A 20,772-nucleotide genomic window follows, 5' to 3' on the forward strand; every position below is an offset into this window, starting at 1 on the left:
TTGTCTCCATAGGCTACTGTGGCCAAAATCGAGAAAAATACTGTCCAAAAATTTAATTTTGCAAAGAGCAAGTACCAGGGCCTCATGAGTTAGGCCGGCGCCCCACTGCTGCGCACGCTATGTACACGACCCACGTTCTTATACAAAATATCGAGGGTTTGCCCACGGTTTGTATTAAAAGGTGGGCCGTGGATGTAGCGTGCGCAGCAGTGGGGCGCCGGCCTTACGAAAAGGTGTTGCCGACCGGCCGGGCCACGGTGGGCCGAGCGCGTAACAAGGTATGGCTCGCGTATGTTAGCTATATATATATAATTTTGCTTTGTTTACCTAAATTAAGATTTATTTTTGTTGACTCGTAGGAAAACTATTGTATGCAACGTTGTATAAGTGGGTCAAAAAATCATGCTCATGGCCTATTTCTTTACAATGTTCGCCTACGCCTTCGGCTCCGGCTCACATTGTAACTCACGCCACTCGCATTTTTTGACCCTTATACAACTGTTGCATAAAATACTATAAAAATAGTGGCTCATCGACATATCTTGAAACGACTTATTCCACTTACGTCAGCTTCCACTTAGGACAGTTTTTTTTTTGTTTCATTTAGGTCATCTCTGACCTAATTGGATTCCAATGACCTACTATATATCACCAAATTTCGCAGTGGAATACGTGTATAATGTATGTGGCCTGCCTTATCATTAAGTATCACTGCAAGGCAGCAAATAATAAATAATAAATTTTACCTATAAACTAAACTGACGACTTATTCCACTTACGTCAGCTTCCACTTAGGACAGAAAAATTTTTGTTCCATTTAGGTCATCTCTGACCTAATTGGATTCCAATGACCTACTATATATCACCAAATTTCGCAGTGGAATACGTGTATAATGTATGTGGCCTGCCTTATCATTAGGTATCACTGCAAGGCAGCAAATAATAAATAATAAATTTTACCTATAAACTGACGACTTTATGTACAGTCCACAGCCAGCCACAAAATGTGGTCGACTACTTAAGACTCTATATGTCAAGATTGTCAAGTAATAGTCACCCGAAAGTGGTAGACCACTTTCATGGCTGACTTGCTAATTGGGGGATACGCAAATGTGATCAATAAAAAACTTCTGTCCTAACTGGACCTGACGAAATTGGGATTAAAACATTCCACTTACGTCAGCAGTTTTGATTTTCTGACCTATACGGAATTTCTCAAATTTTGTTATATGAAAAAATAAAATCTGACCTAAGTGGTATCTGACGTAAGTGGAATAAGTCCTTGAAACAGACGGAGGCTAACTTCGGCAGCATTATCTTTCGCATTTTTTATGTTATTATCCACCTTAAACCTTCGTTTATAATTGGCGTGGATATCTGACGTTTCCTGGTGATGTCAGGCAAAAATAATACTCCTTGAATTTTTGGTAAAAATTACAAGCCAAAATAATACGTTGGAAATACATTTAACATGAGAAAATATCAGATATTTTTCTGGGGTGAAAAATAATTGTTACTGGTATCATTCTAAAGATTTTCATATATCGTAAACCTTAGGACTAAAATTTTATTTGTATACTTTTAATATCTCGTTTCGTTTTAAACAACAAAATATGTTGAAGTGAATTAGTTTATACCGTGGCAGCTCCAGCTATCCTCTGTATAGAGGGTACGTATGTACCCTCTTTTTAGTATATGCCACTGCGATATTATTATGAAAAGTGTCAGTCACGTACTTAAAATTGTTATCATTATTTGTATTTTCCTAAAAGCAAACAATATAATTGATTGAATTTTATCAAGCGCTTCAACGTAATCCGACGTTCGTGCGACGGAGGCAGCGGCGAGCAGCGGCCATAGGTTGGCACAAAAGGTTGGGTCGCTGTGTTCCACTCCAACCTATGGCCGCCGCACGATGTCGTGACCGTGCCGCGAGAGTGTTCTCCCTACATCTACCCTCCATTTCAAACAAATTGCAAAATTGTTTACGACATGGCTCATGTCATTCAGCTTTCAAAAGTTTGAACGTGCGGATAAGTCTAAAGTTATAAAATTTTGTTCACGCGAACTGCCCACTTTAATTTTTTTTAGTTAAATAAGAGTTCATGCAAGAAATATTATTAACTTCATATTAAAAATAATTAACAATGACAGCTGTCAGAATTCCACGCAATTAGAAACTAAAGGTTTACTTCTCGATAATCTGCTACTAAAAAAAAACTACAAAAAAAGCACGTCGTTGGTGATGAAACAATGAAAGAGTGTATCCGTCAAAAATCACCAATTAGCCATAATTTTCAACCGACCTCAAGATTTGAAAAGGCTGAGGTTCGCGAGTCAGTAGTGTGTGTTTTTTTAAGTTTGTTACATCAGAACTCCGTCATTTCTCTACCGATTTTTAAAATTAATTAATTGAATGTATACATACAGATTGGTCCCATTTTTGTCAAAATCCAGTTCTGATGATGGGATCCATGAGGAATCGAGGGAACTCCTCAAATGTTATTTTATGTTTTCTTCAACAAATCAAGCATTTACATTAAATAAGTCACATTTGATGAAGTGACACTGCTGATAAAGACCAGAACGGAACTCTTCAACGATGGATATTTTACGTCTGGCTATTTGTTCTCCTCGTTATGTTTACTAAGGAAGTTAGGTTAGGTTAAGCAACATTTTAGTGAAGGTTGAGTTCTGTTGATAGATTCCATAAGGAATTGAGGGAAAAAAAAGCTATAAGTTTGGTAATAAGAGTTGAGGAGTCAACTCTTATTACCAAACTTATAGCTTTTTTTTAAATCTAAAAACCAAGCATATGCATTTAAATACTCCTATATGGTGAAATGGAATTGCTCATGAAGACCAGAATGGAACTCTTCCACGGCAAGTTTTTATGTCTCGGGGCTTATTCTCTTTATTATGAGACGCACTAAAGCTGTAAATAATAAGAAATGACATTAAAAACTAGTTGCGAAGTCAGTATTTTTTTTCTGTCTTTAGGCCTGAAGAAATAAATGAAGTTTTTTTTTCTTTACAGATGTTTCGCCCTACTGAAGCTTTGTAACTGTCGGAATCCAAATCAAAATCATGTGATTGGTTTATGCTGAAAATATTGATTTGTAAGACTTTACCGCAAAATCGAGGTGTTGGCTGTTTAATTTCAGAAAGCAATGTGTGTCTGTTGAGTGGACACTGTTTGCTGAAAATGCATTAAGAATGGTAAATTGTAAGCATAAAACACTTTACTTTGGATTTGCAGCCGTGCGAATGAAATGGTTAGATATACAAATTATGGGATCGAATGTGTTTTTATATGCATCGTATTATTCTTATGGTACGATGTCTTTTAATATAGCCTCATTGCGTATTTTTAAACAATGTGTCGTTTGGTATGTTCACATGTTGACAGCTTTTACATGCAACATCAACATCAAAATAATTTTAAACAGTATTGCAGTCATGTATAGATTTCTTTATATAATATTTTCATTTGTAGTCTGAAACTTTAAGATACAGCCATTTCTGGATTATTTATTTGTTTTGGTGATCGTAATTGTCTATGCTCCTGATGGCTCACGCATAATAACGTCCCTTTGCTATCCTCCTACAGAATCTATTGAACCAGGTGACTCAGTATAGGTACTATGGCAATATTATAACTATATTGTGACGGGAATCTGGCGGAGCTTTTTTTAGTTTCCGACTGCCTCATACTTGATAATACAATAGAACATCCGTTTCCGCTTTCATAATCGTTTTGCTTACATACCTACTGTTGAGCAAGTACATACGACATTTGACTAAATACTGCCATGGTGCGCTTAGTCGATAAGATTTGTCGCTCATATGTAACCAAAGTCCTTGTGTTGTAATAAAGTCAAAATGCAATATGTATTAAATATAATTGTAAAGGGGGTCTTACCACGATAATCTTATGTTAGCTCGTATTTCATGTTTTGATACAAAACGGATTGTTGTGATCAAAAACAACTCAAAAGTAATTCGTATAATTTTTTTTTAAATGTATTAATCAAAATACCGTTTGCTCGACATGGAAGTTGCAATAAACTAACGTTCTATTTGTAGGACCGAGTAAAGTAATGTGATTGGATTGCAGTGGCGGTGCGTCATGTATATCCATTTGACGAGCCGGACTACGTTTTTGTGCTGCTTTGAGTGCTTTTTCTTAAAAATCTTTAGGATAGGGTGTTTACTGTCTCAAATTAACTAAGCCTAAAGGAATTGAGTTCTACAGACGCCCCACCACTGTTGGATTGGTTATTTAAAATTTTACATGCGTATCTCTCATATTCATTCGAACTATTTGGCCTTGTCTGTTTTAGTTTCAGTATTATTATTATTTTATTGTGTTTATGTACCATTATAAGGTTATAAATATTATATATTGAACTGGAAAGACAACCCGCCTCATGTATGAAAAAAAATTGGTTAGGCTGTATCGGGAACACAGCCGCAATGGTTTGACGTGAAACGTGGCGTGGAAAGTTATTGCATAGGCCGCTTAGAGCTGAAGGCTCGAAACCTACGGGAGCTACTGTAAGCATCTAGGAAAATGCTCAGACAAAACAGTATACTGTGTAGTACTCGCACAGTGTGAAGAGCGGCGCATTCGCCCTGTATGTCAGAGCACACAAAGCTTACAGTGTGAAGGGCGTGCAGTGTAACGGTGTACCTACAGTGTCAGAGCGTGCAAAGCTTACCCTGGCACTTTGTATGTAAGACGGACGCTTCGCGTACTTTGAACGTCTGGTTTCGCCCGACCTATCAGTGTAACCTTTGACCTTTGCATTTAGACACTCGTACTATTGTTCTATGTTTAGTCACAAACGTCGCGTCTCTCGGACACTTGACGTATTTAAATTTTTAGTAATTTGTATAAAAATATCGTAAATTCTATCATTAAAGATTAACTATCTTTATCAAATTAGCTGTCTTTTCGGTCATAATGACCAACAAGGAGATGCACATAGACGAGGTGTGTAATCAGCTTGGCCGCGTCTGTTTCGCACTGCGCCGTCTGGCGCGCACTGCCGATAAATAGCACAGGAGTTGTATGAAAATTTGTAGGCGGATACGTCATACTAATTACTACAAAGCAGGGCTTTTATTTTTCTAGTTCAATGTTTGTGTCTTTTTACATACTAAAAATATAGAACAGTATAAGTGTTTATATAACCGCCAAAAATTTTCAAATAATATTAAAAATCGTGTGTGGTATCAAATAATAGGGAATAACATGGTGAAAAAGGTTATGGCGTTGATTTATTTTTGAAAATAAAAATAAATTATAAAATGGTGGAAGAAAAAATGAAAGCTTCTGCAGTGTCCAAAATCATAATTTTAATTAAGCGAATTGCATTTTGTAATACAAATGACGTATAAATTTCAGCAATGTTATATTTAAGACACATGTCATATGTCATATCAATAACAATGTCATATCTAAAGAGACAGGCACAAGTTCAGCTGCGGGTCAGCAACGGTACATGGAGCTCAGTCGCAAAGGCCAAAGAAGATGTCAGTACTACAATGAACATCAACAACGTTTGCATAGAGCTTGAGCAACATAAAATAGGTATGTAGCGAAACTAGGGACTTGTTTTGTAAAGTGAGGGAGCTAGCTGGGAAGCTTTAGAACCTGTGCCATTGAAGAAGAAACCGGGAATGTCCTGACAGACATATCGCAGGTTTTGGAGCGCTAAAAGCGATACTGCGCAGCACTGTATGATACTTACAGGGAGTACTGAAACTATCCGTGATCCTTCGTTCGGAAGTGGAAGGCGTGCCGAGTTCGGCAGGAATACCATATATACCCATGTTCCATGGGGCAACATGGGAGAAGCAGGAACAACACTTATGGCGGAAATATGTAATGTGATGTGGAGATCTTGGAAATTTCCGACGGAATGGACAGAATCAGTGTCATCCCCTTACACAAAAAAGGATCTAAATACCAAGACATGCGGCAATTATAGAGCCATCGCGCTGATCTCCCACGCACGTAAGATCCTTTTACATATAATTAACCAGCGGCTCAACCATTTTCTCAGGAGCCAGATACCACAGGAACAAGCTGGCTTCGTTAAAGCAAAGGGCACCAGCGAGCAGCTTCTCAACATCCGCCAAGTCGAGAACAGTATTTACTTGCCCAGTTGTCTCGTGTTTCATACACTACACCCTTTGACTGCATGCAGTGGGACAAGTTGTCGGCTGTGTTGCGCGAGATGGGAACTCCGGAATATTTTTCACTTGACGATGCCGATGACACTGCCCTTTTAGCGACATTTGTGGAGAATATGCAGGAGCTGTTTCAGAGACTCGAGACGGACGGGTTAGTTACAGTCTGCCAGCAGCACACAATGTAGAAGATAATTTCATACATTCAAAAATCTTTCAGTTTCTCAGTCACCAATTTTGTTATATTATTTTATTTTATAAAATCACGTCAACCATTTTCGGCATGTAATTTCCTGTAATTTACATACACAATTATTTTTATTTTTTTCAATTTTACAAATTATGAAATTTGTGGCGGTGTAAAAAACGCGTTTTGCACACTTCGATTTTTCTATACTTTTAGTATGTCAAAAAGATACACACAAAGAACTAAGAACATCAAACCCCGTCTTTTTAGGAATTATTATGACCCCAAAGACTATATATTATCTCCTCTACTAAAAGCTCGGTGTTGACGTACGGTGTGGAGCTTCGGGCCCATGTCGCGGACTGGTATTGCGTTTTTTTCAATTCAAAAGCGAGCACTCCGCGGTATGGCAGGCAAACCAAACGACGCTCCAGCCCGGAAGCTATTTCTTGAGTTCCAAATTCTACCCCTATCCTGTATTGTATACTAATACAGCAGGAAGCGGTGTTCACACACACCAATCGAGATCGGTTCAAACGCAGGGGTACGGACTCTAGATATCCACTGCGTAGTAACAAGCACAGAGACCGGCTGGTAGCAGAGCGCCACACATTAGCAAAGTCGGTCTATTGTTTCGGAGCTTCAGTCTACAATCGATTACCCGATTACAAGAAATGCACTTCTACTGAAGGATTCAACCCTAAACTAGAAAAGTGGGTTCTTACGAAGATGTTCTATGATTATATCGAGTTTTTTGACATTCCACTTGTGATTTAATAATTTAATGCAGATTAGTGCGTGACATTTTTATATTGTATCGATTATATTAATGATATATTGACATTTTGAATAGTTATTTCATTTACGACATATGGATTAAAAATAACAGCACAACATATACTAGACCTATTTATAACCGATATTGTAACAGTTGTTATCAATAAAGATTTTCATTTTCACAACTAAATGAACAATTGAACATATCATTTGATGGGAGATTATGTACTAATTTCGTGGTAGGTATACTGGACATAACTACAGAGTCGCCTATGAGATCAATAAGTATATTTTCGAGTTATTACTTCGTTCTTTATTAAATTATAGAACAAAATTACGTGGATAGATATAGAGTATTTACAGCAATAAGTACTCGACACCGATAGTAATTAGCAAATAGGTCTAATAAACTCCAGATTGCCAGGCCGTCGTAACGTTCTAACCCGCAATAGCGCCGCCGCGGTCATTGATTCTAATACTTCTAATGCATTATTTGAGGAGATAAACTTGTTCTACTAGGGTTAAAGTGGATTGTAAAGAATCTTTATTGCTTTATCTTACTATCTGACTTGTTTTGCATCAGTTTAGTGCATTAATTTTCGGACACGTTGGCCTCAAACAAGAGGGATTATTTTCATTAGTTACCACTAAAATTTTGTTAGCGTTCAATAGTAATAAAAACAGTATAAATACCTAGTATCTATATTTATAGAGTACTTCAACAAATAATTCTGTAAATAAAGTCGACTAGTCTTTTAGTAAACTGCCTTGAAAGTGATTAAAAATATAAATAGACTTTTATGCAATGTGCTCGGAAATGTTCACCTTATTGTAGCAACAATAGTACAGGAATTCTTTATGGTCTAACTCAAATTAAAAAAATCAAACCATTATTGTCCTGTAGGCCAGACAACAAATGCTCAAAAAAAATGTATACAGGGGAATTTATGGAACACAATTTTTGACTTCGTAACTTTGTTTGGACTAGTTAGGAGGTGAACATATCAAAAGTTCCCGGCCGTAGCCCTTGAGCCCGGGAGGGTTTGAAGGTCCCATTTTTTGGTTTTAAGATTTTATCTTCGAAACTATGCGTCTTAGCGGCATGGCCGCTTATACAAAATAAAAGTTTATGAAATTTGTTACAAGTTTTAGTTAAATATTTTTTTAACAAGCAGAAACATCTGCGAACGATGCTATTAAGCTTAGAATAAATTTAAAAGTGGAAAAATTACTGTCTTGGGTGAGACTTGAACTCACGGCTTCTGGATCTGGATCGATCCAGAGGCCGTGAGTTCAAGTCTCACCCAAGACAGTAATTTTTCCACTTTTAAATTTATTTTAAGTTTTATATAGTCAAGTTTTTCAATGTCTTGTATAGTTTTTAAGATATCGGCTCTTGAAAGTTTATTTAGGGCTCTCAATTTTAACTTGATAAATACATCACTGAAGTTGCTAAGCCGTGTTTGGTATCATTTTTTTGTATTAATCGGGGGTGCTAAATTCATTTATGGCATCACATTGACACCATTCCAAAGTACAAACAAAAAAAAAACGTCTACTTAATGCCTAAACCGCTAAACCGATTTTGTTGAAATTTGGTATAGAGATAGTTTGACTGAATTGAACGACAGTTTGAGTTGTGCCTTTAACTTTTAAAACAATCGAAACTCATTAACGAATTGCCATTTCCCGGCCTCTGTAATAGTAATATCATTTTTATTTATGTTGTCATATTTATACTATACCTACTGTTTTTATTAGATTTGAACTTTAACAAAATGTTGGTGGTAACTACTGGGAAATAAAATCCCACCTTTTACCAGTGGTAACTATTGGGAAAAAAATCCCAGTAGTTACTAACAAACCGAGTTGGTGGTAAAAGGTAAGAAAACTATTCCTAGTAGTTACCACTGGTAACAACTTCGTGGTAACTAGTGGGGATAACCTAACAAGAGCAGTAGTAAAATTTCTTTAAAAAATATTTCTATGTTTCCGTGTACTTAATTTTTATAATATTTCAATAAAATGGAATAAGATCTATCAAATGACACTAGCTTAATTGAAATCGGTTAATGGACTGATGAGTAATTACTAAATAAACACTGCAAATATGCGCCATTTTAGCTCCGAATGCGTCCGGAACAGGTATTTCCGAATAATGGCTACTTCATGTATACACTGATATCAAAACTATACATATAGGTAATATAGTTACAGGGATATAAGCCATTGCGCCTTAATACTTTTCGTTACATCTGGTTTTTGAACCAAGATCGTCTACGGGTTCACCTTACGTTTCACGTCAAAAATATCTACCATAGTTGATTAAATTTACGATATAATAACTGTTATTCGTTGTCATTTTTATGCTTTAAATTAATTGACTTGTATCCATTTTATTTATCTGCTTTTATCAAGTTTGTTAATTAATTGTGGTAATGCCAGGATTAGTAGGTATTGTTATATTTTTGCGTCAGTAAATGATAATTCCTAATGGAGTGTATGAAGTTATTAGATAGTAGAATAATCTTACGTTATAATTATATTTGTAGGTACCTATGTATTAAAATTGTTATGATTACTTGTAACTTGTTACATTGGTTGTTTGGCAACATCAGAAGTCACTAGTTTTTTTAAACACCTTAGTACAAATTATTTCTATGAATTTTCATCACAATGAATTTTATTCTTTCTTAAATTGTATCTGTAAGATGTATTAATGTTATTTATTTGCCATAATATTGTCTCAACATTTCACGAACATCAACTGTTCAGTATTAAGTTCACAATTACTCTTATTTAAGTTTATTGTTTTGTTTTCTCAGTGAATGTTGTTTTTAAAGTAAAATCATAATATTTTGTTAAGATTATATACCAAAAAGGAGGATGAAACATTTCGCGCTCAGTTTTGCGCTTTAAAATTTGTAATGCGATTAAGTTAAAGAGAAGGAAGAGTCTCATAATCAATAACTTTATACTATAATAAAGTTGAAGTCATAGTTGTTTAAGTACTATTAAGATAAACTAATTTAGTTGCTCCTAATGGGCGTACATTGTACTATGGTACAGTCAGGAGCAGAAGTAGCCAAACGGGCGAGGTGTCCAACGTGATTTGCACAAGCTCGTACCTACTGCAACATAAAGGGTGTGTAAATCATTTTGATGTCCTGTTCTGTTTATCTACTTCTGCCAATTAAAGTTCATTGTCTGTTTTGGTTAAGATTGTAAAACAAACCTCAGTATTAGTTACAATTACGATACTTAGATGACATTTTCAAAATTATATTGACGACTAATCTAGTGGTGTACTATAAAACTTTAAAGGTTTCCCAACAAGATTGGTAAAGAAATAATAATGTTATTACCGCATGAAGTCTATGAAACATTGTTTATTTCAATAGGATGCTGTTAAGCAATAATATCTTAAAGTTGACAACTGTTGCAAAATTAATGTGAATTGACACATTATTGCTAAACAGCATCCTTAATCTAGTCCAAACCTCCTTTAATATAAAGGAGCGTTCAATCAAAGCAGTGTAAGCTTTTTTATCGTCGCATACAGCAGACCTGTGTTGAGCGAGTTTATCACGCTTAAAAACACGATAAAGGGTTAACCTTCGTTCATAAACTTCATAACTTTCCCAAAAACCATTTCAAAATAAGAGTAACAGGACAAACGAATATAACAGATTGTTAACTAAAATGGGTCTGACAGACGTACCGAAGTATGTATAAACAACGGCGTGTAGTATTTTCTTAAACCACCCCTTTACTTCATTTAAATGTATGCCGTTTAGTTGCAGTCCGTGGTACTTACTGTAAATAGGTATGTAAATCTTTGTCAAGATTTAATTTAGTTTGATCTGTATTATGGGCACAAGTTCTAACTTTCAACAATATGATTTACATACCCTTAGTGTGATGCTACTGTTTATTTAACGGTTTACTATATTTTTACTTATTATTTAAAGTTTTTATATGTATATGAGCAATTGAGCATACATAATAAATATCACAATATCATTCGGTGCAACTACTTGGAAAGTAAGATTACTCAATGACAGCGTCCCTGGGGCTGAAATTAGTGTCCGATTAATCTAAAACTAATCATAATACATATTCATAATAATGGGACGTGCTAGAAAATGAGTGGCATATTAAAATTAAAAGATATTCCTAAATTGTCAGTGATAAGTTCATTTTCTAAAAATAATTTTACTTCAGTCTTTTAGGGAATAATTAGAAATACTTATTTGATAACTTATAATTTGCTGGCATATCTTGTTTATAAAGTAAGTGTAAGTATCTATATAATTTAGTGGGTACATTGTAAATAAGGTGTTGATATGAGAGACTTCAACGCCACAAGTTAGATCAATACGAAAACATAGTGCTCAAAAGTTGCATCCTCACTTAAGAGGAAAGTGGACGACCGCGTCTCCATATACAAACGGAGTCCCCGTTTTTATTCTCTGGATATTATGGAAAATATTTTTACACAGTTAGATAGAGCGAAAAAAAATTACGAACTTAAGAGTCAGACCAAGACAAGTCTGTAACGATTTTGATAGCACACACTGTGCAAGTGATATTTCAAACGTCTAACTTCTATGAAATTATGACGTATAAATAATACATGCACTGCGGTGCTATTAAAATCGTTGCAGACTTGTCTTGGTCTGACTGTACCTATTTTTGGAACTTCTTAACTCTTATTAAAAAAAATACGATTAAAAAACTCAAATTGTGTAAAAATATTTTCCATAATGTTAATATCGAGAGAGAAAGGCAAATGGGGACCATGTTTGTATGGAGAAGCAGTCGTGTTCACTTTACTCTTAATGTGTGGTTTAAAATGCTCAGTCAGTGCTCGACTGATAAAATGTGGTACAAGGTAAAATATAGAATGCGATTTTTATTTTCAATTATGTCTGCAAGCACAACTGTAAGCACAATGTATAAATAAATACATAGGCTTTACTGATGTAGGTATTTATATATTGGCCAATGCATATTATATGCACGAATTAGTTTTTAGCCTGGAGTAAATTGGAAGACAACAGCTTACCTAAAGCTTAGTTCATATAGAATTGGCACATAATTAGCAATGTTTAAAAAATAATAATTCCATGTCGGGAAAAAAATTGACAGTTACAGTTCAATCACCAACCTTCAAAGTATTAATGGTGAAAATATTATTGTTAGCTTTATGCATTTTAAAGTTTTCGACCATGAAAATTGAGAACAGAAGATTGATCGTGCACAAATACTTCGAAAATTCTTATCGATCTCGGACAAAGACAGCTAAGTCGCTTAAGATGCTAAAAGCTAGTATTTGTAGGGTCATAAAACGTCTGGGACAAATAACAAGATTTTGGGAAAAAAGTCGCAAGGTCACTCAAACAAAATTCAGGACGGTCTTATTACGATTTATCCCAAAAATTCAAAGAAACTCCTAGAAAGATAAAGATGATTCACCTCAGAGGTGGCTATAAGAGCTATCGAGCAATAAATCAGCCAAATCGGACTGTTAAACAGATCCGACAAGCTAAAACACTAGCTCCACTATTGTACGACCCAGTATTGACAAAATTCGAAAGTTGCTTGTTGTTGGACGACAAGACGTATGTAAAACTCGATTTTAATCAACTACTCGGTTCGAAATTTATATGGCCAATAATAGAGGTAATGTACCCGAAAAATATAAGTTCGTGAAACTTGACAAGTTCGCAAAAAACATACGATATGGCAAGGAATTTATAATTGCGGCTGTAAGACGAAAAGTTTTATAACATAGTCAACAATGAGGTCGGACCTTTATATTAAATAGTGCTTAGAGAAATGAGTATTGGCATTTATTAGAACCCATAACGGTCCTGTGAAATGTTGGCCAGATTTAGCCAGCTGCCACTACTGAAAAAAAGTTTTGGCATGGTATGCTAATAATCAGGCCAATTACATACCCCGCGAGATGAAACCTTGGAATTGCCCCCAATTTCAATATATCAAAAACTACTGGGCAGTCATGAAAAAAATAAATAAACAAGACTATTCAAATTGTCCAGGGTATCAATTCATTGCGATCTACAAGAAATCAACACGACAAAAATGTCGACAAAAGTGTTGTGCAGAAAATGACGGGGGTCCATTATGAAAACAGTTAGTAATTATTTACATAACAGATTTTTTTTTTAATTTATACATATTTGAAAACTACACACAACAACAATAAGCTACATTACTATTTAAAATTCACCATTCATAACTACCTTATTTTATTTACTTAAAAAAATAACAATCTTCTATTTCGTACCAATTCTATATGAACTATGCTTTAATGTGCTCTAACATTATTCTTATTATGTTATAACACCAGCGGCGCATTATATAAACAAATGAATTCTTGTAGCAATATGAACAGTAGTAGTCGTCGTAGGTATTATAGTCACCTTGTATCACTTCGTGACTTATTTATAATGTTTCTAAGTATATTGAAATGAGTATTAATCTTGTATACATCTATTATACCTGTTCTTATAGCTCCTTCATGTTGAAAATGTTGGCCCTTTGTATTTTGAAAAGTTTACTAACGATTTTGTAGTAGACTATCAAAAATATCTGTATCTACTTCAAGACTGGTCGAATTTTCGCTAGAGTCGCTTAGTTTGTTCCGGTGTACAGTCAGCGTCAAATACTTTGTAGCAACCAAAGTAGCCAAATAGTTCGGTACACCATATATTTAGTATGGTGTACCGAACTATTTGGCCACTTTGACTGCTACAAAGTATTTGACGCTGACTGTACCTACTTATCTGTCACTTACTATACCAATTTGTAGTGGTCACTCATGGGATCCCTGCGGTCTTGCAAATCGGTGTTTATTATTGCAAACGTGTAGTATATATGCCAGGCGCCCGTTTTACGAACTCTTAGACCGCAAGCCAGGAACAGATTTCCATGACCAATCGCATCCCGGGCGAAAATACGTGTAGTGGTTAACGGTTATGTATGATGAACCCTCGTGGACGTCAGCTGCCGCTCCGTTGGTGGATTGAGGAATGGCTGCCACCGGAACACATAAAATAAATTGTCATCGTCTCCCGTTTGCTACTTTGTCAGATGATAGTTCAGATGCTATTGTTAATTTTTTTTAATTGTCAGCCGGTTGTATCGCAGTGGTCAGAATGTCAGCTGGTCGCATGATCATGTAAAAAATAACCGCTTTACTTTTTTTATGATAGCAATAACAAATCATAAAACTTTGCATGTAGCATTTCATCAGGTGAAACGCCTGAAACGCCATAAACGGATTACGCAATTTACACATTACGCATATATACTCTGCGGACAAAGTGGTAAGTCGCGTATTTTTTACATGTTCATTTTACAGCTGATGGTCTTTCCACCGCGATACAACCGGCTCACGGTTTTCTTATTTAAAATAGCATCTAAACTATCATCTGACAAAGTATCAGCCGGGAGGCGATGTCTAACGAAATATGCTCCTCGCCCGTGGTCTACCTTATAACTTCTGCGGCGGTATCATGGTCGCATTTTTATCACTTGTCATGTCTTGCGTCACTTTCGCACTTACATATTTGCTAGAACGTGACAGGCATGATGACAGATGATAAAAAATCGGCCATCATAGCCCTGCTGATCATATTTAGGCAAAAGTTTTTTTTTCTAACACCTTATATTAAAAGAAAGAAAAGAATTAAATCAACTTTCTTTTGTTTTACAAGTTACAAGCTTACGTAGAAGGGCTACTAGATGTATGAGACAAAAATTGATACAAAAACACAAACAAAATGGCGTTCGATACAACTTATGTTCACCTAAGTAAAGAGCACGGTATAACGGGATAAGATTACTATTAGGTATTGGTGTGTTGTCATGGTAAGTCACGCATTTATATAACCGTAACATCTAGATTTCGTCTTTGAACGAAAACCACAATACGATACGTTTACGATAGGATACCTACCTATATTTGTTGTTCAGGCGCGTTTACTTTTTTTACCCAACTTAGTAACGGAAGGGTTATGATTTTAGCACTATATAGGTAAGTAGTGTACATCCACATTGTGGGTATATTTGCGTCTTATGTTCCACTGCAAAGCCGATTTTACCCAGACCAGTCCCACTTCTTAGCGGTTTTGACACCCCACTTCGAGTCCTGGAGAGCAGTTACAGCAGTAGTTGGGTAGTTAATTTTAATTATTATATGTACATTTTGGACTCGGTGCATCGTTAAACACGTTGTATTAATATTCATTTAATTGTCCTGGAGATTTCCAGAATGGCAAAAATTGTATAATCAAATCTACTTTCAAACAACAATTATCGTACGTTATCTTATCATTAATTAGAGATGTTCAAGTGACGTGCCATGACAAAATACTATTCGGTATGGCGACAGCAAAATATTACACTTAATATACTGAACTAAATAGCACTCAAGTCAGGTTGTCATCTGCAAGGTTCTCAGTTTAATATGGGGAATGTTCTCGAGAATGGCACAACTATACCTGCAAGATTTGAGCGCTGTCCAGTAACACACATTTAAAGAAATAAGTGTGTCATAAAACAAAATGAAAAGACAAAATCATTATAAAAATAATCCTAATACATAATTCCTAGTCAACAGAAATTCGACTACTTTCAAAGTACACTAAAGTGTTAAGGGATATTACAATGATAAGTAAACGGTTACGCGACTAACTTTATTTATTAATGAAATGAATTATTGTAAGTTTTTTCTACGTCACGTCGTTGTGTTCTGTTGCCGTACTGGCAGACATCTGGTTTAAGCAGTAAAGTAACGTAAAGAAAATCGGGCCGGCTAATGTCCATTGATTGCGTTTTATTCAGATTATTACTATCCTACATGTACGGGGTATCTAATCCAAAATGCGGCAGTGATATAGAAGATTTTTCATATTAAAATTGGCGAAAACCGGCAAACCGTCTCACTTTGTCGCTTGCCATAAGGACGCCTTGACAGGTTATTCGTATAAAGATACAAGCAAATCTCGTCCTTATGGCAAGCGATAAAGTGGGACGTTTCGGCGGTTTCGTTCAGTACCCCTAGTGTAAATTTAGTCGATAGCGAAACGTGACGTACGCGTTTGCGTTAAGTCTCATTTTGTATGGGTTTTTAAACAGCGCGCCAAGCGGGACGTTTAGGAAAGTCTAAAATCTCATACAAAATGACACTTAACGCAAACGCGTACGTCACGTTTCGCTGTCGAAAATATTTACACTAGGGGTACTGTACCCCTAGTGTAACTTTGATCGACATCATAACGTGACGAACGCGTTTGCGTTAAGTCTCATTTTGTATAGGATTTTGAGGTTCCAAAACGTCCCGCTTGGCGCGCTCTTTCGAAATCCAATACAAAATGAGACTAAACGCAAACGCGTACGTCACGTTTGGAAATCGAATTTATTTACACTAGGGGTACTGTACCCCTAGTGTAAATATTTTCGACAGCGAAACGTGACGTACGCGTTTGCGTTAAGTGTCATTTTGTATGAGATTTTTGACTTTCCAAAACGTCCCGCTTGGCGCGCTGTTCAAAAACCCATACAAAATGAGACTTAACGCAAACGCGTACGTCACGTTTCGAAATCGAAATTATTTACACTAGGGGTACTGGTCTCAAATGTATATAGACTACTGACTAGAGATGACAAATTTTGTCAGTCCATGTAGTTTAGGTTTAGAATAGGTATTAATTTTGGAAATGACTTCCTGTTTTTCAGTTTTTGTAATCCAGTTAACATTTATAATAAGTAAAAAAACTTCAAAAACATCCTCATAACTGTCAAGATCATATTTAAGTACTTATCTCTTTTACAATGAGCTATTCTATTATCTTATTTCTGATATTCCCTCACTGCCCCACTCGGATAAAAACTACCCTATATAAGTCATACTTATATTACGTATTGCCCCCGCCGATTAACAACGCTAACATCATCCTTGGTTAATAGCGTTATGCTTATCCGCATGTCTCTTAGTATGGCACTGAATATTGCCGAGTTACCAAAAATAGTAGATATGGATATCAATTGTTAACTGGAATAATGTTCAATTTTGTTATTCTATAATACTTTACAGAAGCGTCTGTTATCAATAGCTCTGTAGGTGCACAGCGGTCACAAATACCTCGAAATACCATCAAAAATCTTCAGCAAAATGTTAATAAATTTCTTACAATAATTTAAATCGATCCATCGAATGCGTTTGCTTTGATTTACCTATCACCCTTGGATATCTGCTATATCTCATTAGATACGGTAGAAGTTTTGGCTCTTCCAAGAATATCACATAATTATGTGTGTAATATGTTTAAGACGGTCCCTATATCTTTTTCTTAATTAAATAATTCGTTCTTACCTATATTTGTGGTCGCTTTGTTCGTACAAATTGATATAACAATAGGCCGATTAGCGGAGTAAGCCAAGAGAGGCATTTAAGTTTAATTACTATACCTAGGTATGTTCTAAATTGTTTCATATTTTGTATTTGTTTTTTTTATGTTTTGATAACATTTTAAAGGAAAAAATATAAAACCAACGGTAAATTGGCTATAACAATTAAAGAAATCAAAAAGGCAGCAGAATCCTTTACCAATGTAAAAAACATATTAAATGTTGAGAATAATAATAATAACACTCAATTGAAATATCTATTGACGTTAATCCTGTAGGAATAGTTATCTGTACAAAAAGAGAGCAAAGTTTGATATTTCTTGGAGTGCTTATTTTGGATCCCAAACGAAGGATTCTATAATAATTCTAATTTAGAATCTTGAGTGCAGGGATCGGAACCGGTTTTTTGCAAAAACAACGAAATAACCATATATTTCGGTTTATTTTATACTCAAAATGTAGGACTCAGTTGTGTTTTTAGATAACGACTTCGTATTATTAGATTGCCCGATTAGGAATGAAATAATTAACAAAGAACGAAAAAATACCGTTTTCGTTCCCATACAAAAAATACCGGTTTCCGATCCCTGCTTGAGTGTAGTAAGGGCCTCAAAGCGCACGAGATGTAAATAACTTTAATCTCGTGTAGTACACAAGACTTTTCACCTCAGCAATGAGAATATATTTTTTGGAAGGTAAAAATACAACCCGAAAATATGCAATCCTTCTTCATCATTATTTCACTCATGTTTTGTTAAGGTATTCTAACAATTAAGTTTAATTACACAATAAAACAATACGAAAGAAATATCAATAAAATAATATAGAAATAACGAACATTAACTGTCAGTTCAGTCGACCACGGTTTTGGTAAAAAAGAATTATAGTATAAGTTCATTATTTTGATTGTACAATATAATAAGTAAAATATGGTGTTTTATAACAAATTTTAAACTTTTTTTTTCATATTAATTAAATTAATGCTCGTAGGGTGTTTTGGAACGATGCGGTCTGACTTATTTCGGGCGTCTATTATGTTATGAACGGTGAATGACGTTTGAACTTTTTTTGCCACTACCTTTTTGCTATTAGGCGGGTCCACACAGAGCGAGCGAGCGAGCACGTACGCGCGATGCGATTTCCTCACGCACAAACCGGCCATCAGTGTTGGCCGTAATTGTTAATTCTAATTAACCATTAACCAATTGCATTAACCATTAATTCCGCAATTAGTCAATTGCATTAAGGTTGATTAGAGATAAGGTTAATTAGAATAAAAAAAATATTATGTTAAAATTAAATTAATTACAATTCCTCTCAATTTCATTAACGTTTAACGGAATACAATAATTTCGTAAATAATTAATGTTACTATTACTTGAAAGCAAATGAATACAAGCTTCAGTGAATTATAAGATCGTGATGTTTTAAAATGAGACTCAAAAAAATGACCCTGAACCCCAGGGTTATCCAAGATCGAGCTGATGCTGTACCCTGGCAGTATCTAGTGGAACACAGGTTTGATGCAACATAGACACACGCTGTTTTGGTCATCTGACTCGTCTTGATGAGCACTTGGAAGAGCAAAATCTAAAATAGAGCTGATGCTGAACCCTGGCAGTACATAGTGGAACTCAGGTTTGGTGCATCATAGACACACGTTGTTTTGTTCATTCAACTCGTTTTGATGAGCACTTGCAAAAACAGTATCCAAGATAGAGCTGATGCTGAATCCAGGCAGTACCTAGTGGAACTCAGGTATGGTGCAACATAGGCACACGCTGTTTTGGTACCTTGGATACTGCTCTTCCAAATGCTCATAGAGACGTGTCGGATGACCAAAACAGCGTGTACCTATGTTGCACCAAACCTGCGTTCCACTAGGTACCTACTGCCAGGGTGAACCCTCTATCAGCTCTATCTTGGATACTGCTCTTCCAAGTGCTCATCAGGACGAGTCCGATGACCAAAACAGCGTGTTCCTATGTTGCACCAAACCTGAGTTCCATTAGATACTGCAAGGGTTCAGCATCAGCTCTATCTTGGATACTCCTGTTCCAAGTGCTCATCAAGACGAGTCAGATGACCAAAACAGCGTGTGTCTATGTTGCATCAAACCTGAGTTCCATTAGGCACTGCCAGGGTTCATCAGGAGGATGAGTAATATATACTCAAAACTTATATAAGTTCAGTCTTGCAGACCTTTTTAATCCCTTGGACGCCTTTTATAAAATTACGATATTTATTCTCTTTAATTGTTAATTATTAATCACGTATTAATTTTCATTAATAATTTATTTAATTTTTAATGGTTTGTGAAGCAATTGATGTTAATGCAAATGAAAGTTAATTGCAATTTATATTTATTTATTAATGGTTCATGTTGGATGGCATTGACGTTCGGCCAACACTGTTGGCCATTGTAGACGTGCCTCGGTCGAGGCGGCGCGCTCGGGCGAGCAAACGCACGCGCCGCCTCGGAAGAGGCACGTCTACACTGCCCGCTTTGTACGTGAGGAAATTGCCTCGCGCGTATGCTCGCTCTGTGTGGACCCGGCTAATGAGAAAAAGACAGAGAATAGAAACCGAATATTTTGAACTTGTTTTTGGCCCCGCACGTTGAAATGATATTCGAATATATAAAGGTCACTTGAATGTAATTTTATCTTACTCAGTAAGCAAAATGCAATTTTGCTCACTGATTTTAAGCAGCGAAGTACCCTTGTTCGAGCTGCTGAGGTGAAAATGAAATAAATAAACGGATCGACTAGTTGCATACCTATCATATTTTTAGTAGGTATATTATGTTTTTATAGGTTTACTCCTCCCCGTGATGATACTTAATTGTGACTAATATTCAATGTCGTCTTTAAAATTGCAACAATAATGATGTGGTACTTAATTTGTTTTCGTAAATAAATATTTCTTTACATCCTTGTTTTTATTTTATTTTACACTTTACTTATTTTTTCAGAGGTTTGCGTTTTTGTTTAGGTTTAAAAATGACTCCGTAGAAATAAGGAATCTAAATTAGCTACTTTATGCAGTTATATTTTGAAGGAAAATATAGTTCAGATTATACAACTCCGTTCTTTCAAATGCTAAAAAAACTTAGTATTAGCAAACAGAAACTGAAATAGAGGTGGATTGTCAAAGAAAATTTTGTAGCC

At 35.6% G+C, this 20,772-nt stretch overlaps 1 protein-coding gene across 1 annotated transcript in view; it reads left to right on the forward strand.

Moving 5' to 3' along the window:
- LOC133527249 (dual specificity calcium/calmodulin-dependent 3',5'-cyclic nucleotide phosphodiesterase 1C-like) overlaps nt 1–7,359 on the forward strand; it is a 62,991-nt gene extending 55,632 nt beyond the window's left edge. Inside the window, exon 11 of the mRNA XM_061864171.1 lies at nt 3,038–7,359. Within this exon, the coding sequence (XP_061720155.1) occupies nt 3,038–3,064 (27 nt within the window). The 3' untranslated portion in view covers nt 3,065–7,359. The remainder of the gene's footprint in view (nt 1–3,037) is intronic.
- Nucleotides 7,360–20,772: the final 13,413 nt, after the last annotated feature.

Source organism: Cydia pomonella, chromosome 1 (genome assembly GCF_033807575.1).
Source record: "Cydia pomonella isolate Wapato2018A chromosome 1, ilCydPomo1, whole genome shotgun sequence".
In the NCBI taxonomy this organism is placed as follows: domain Eukaryota; kingdom Metazoa; phylum Arthropoda; class Insecta; order Lepidoptera; family Tortricidae; genus Cydia; species Cydia pomonella.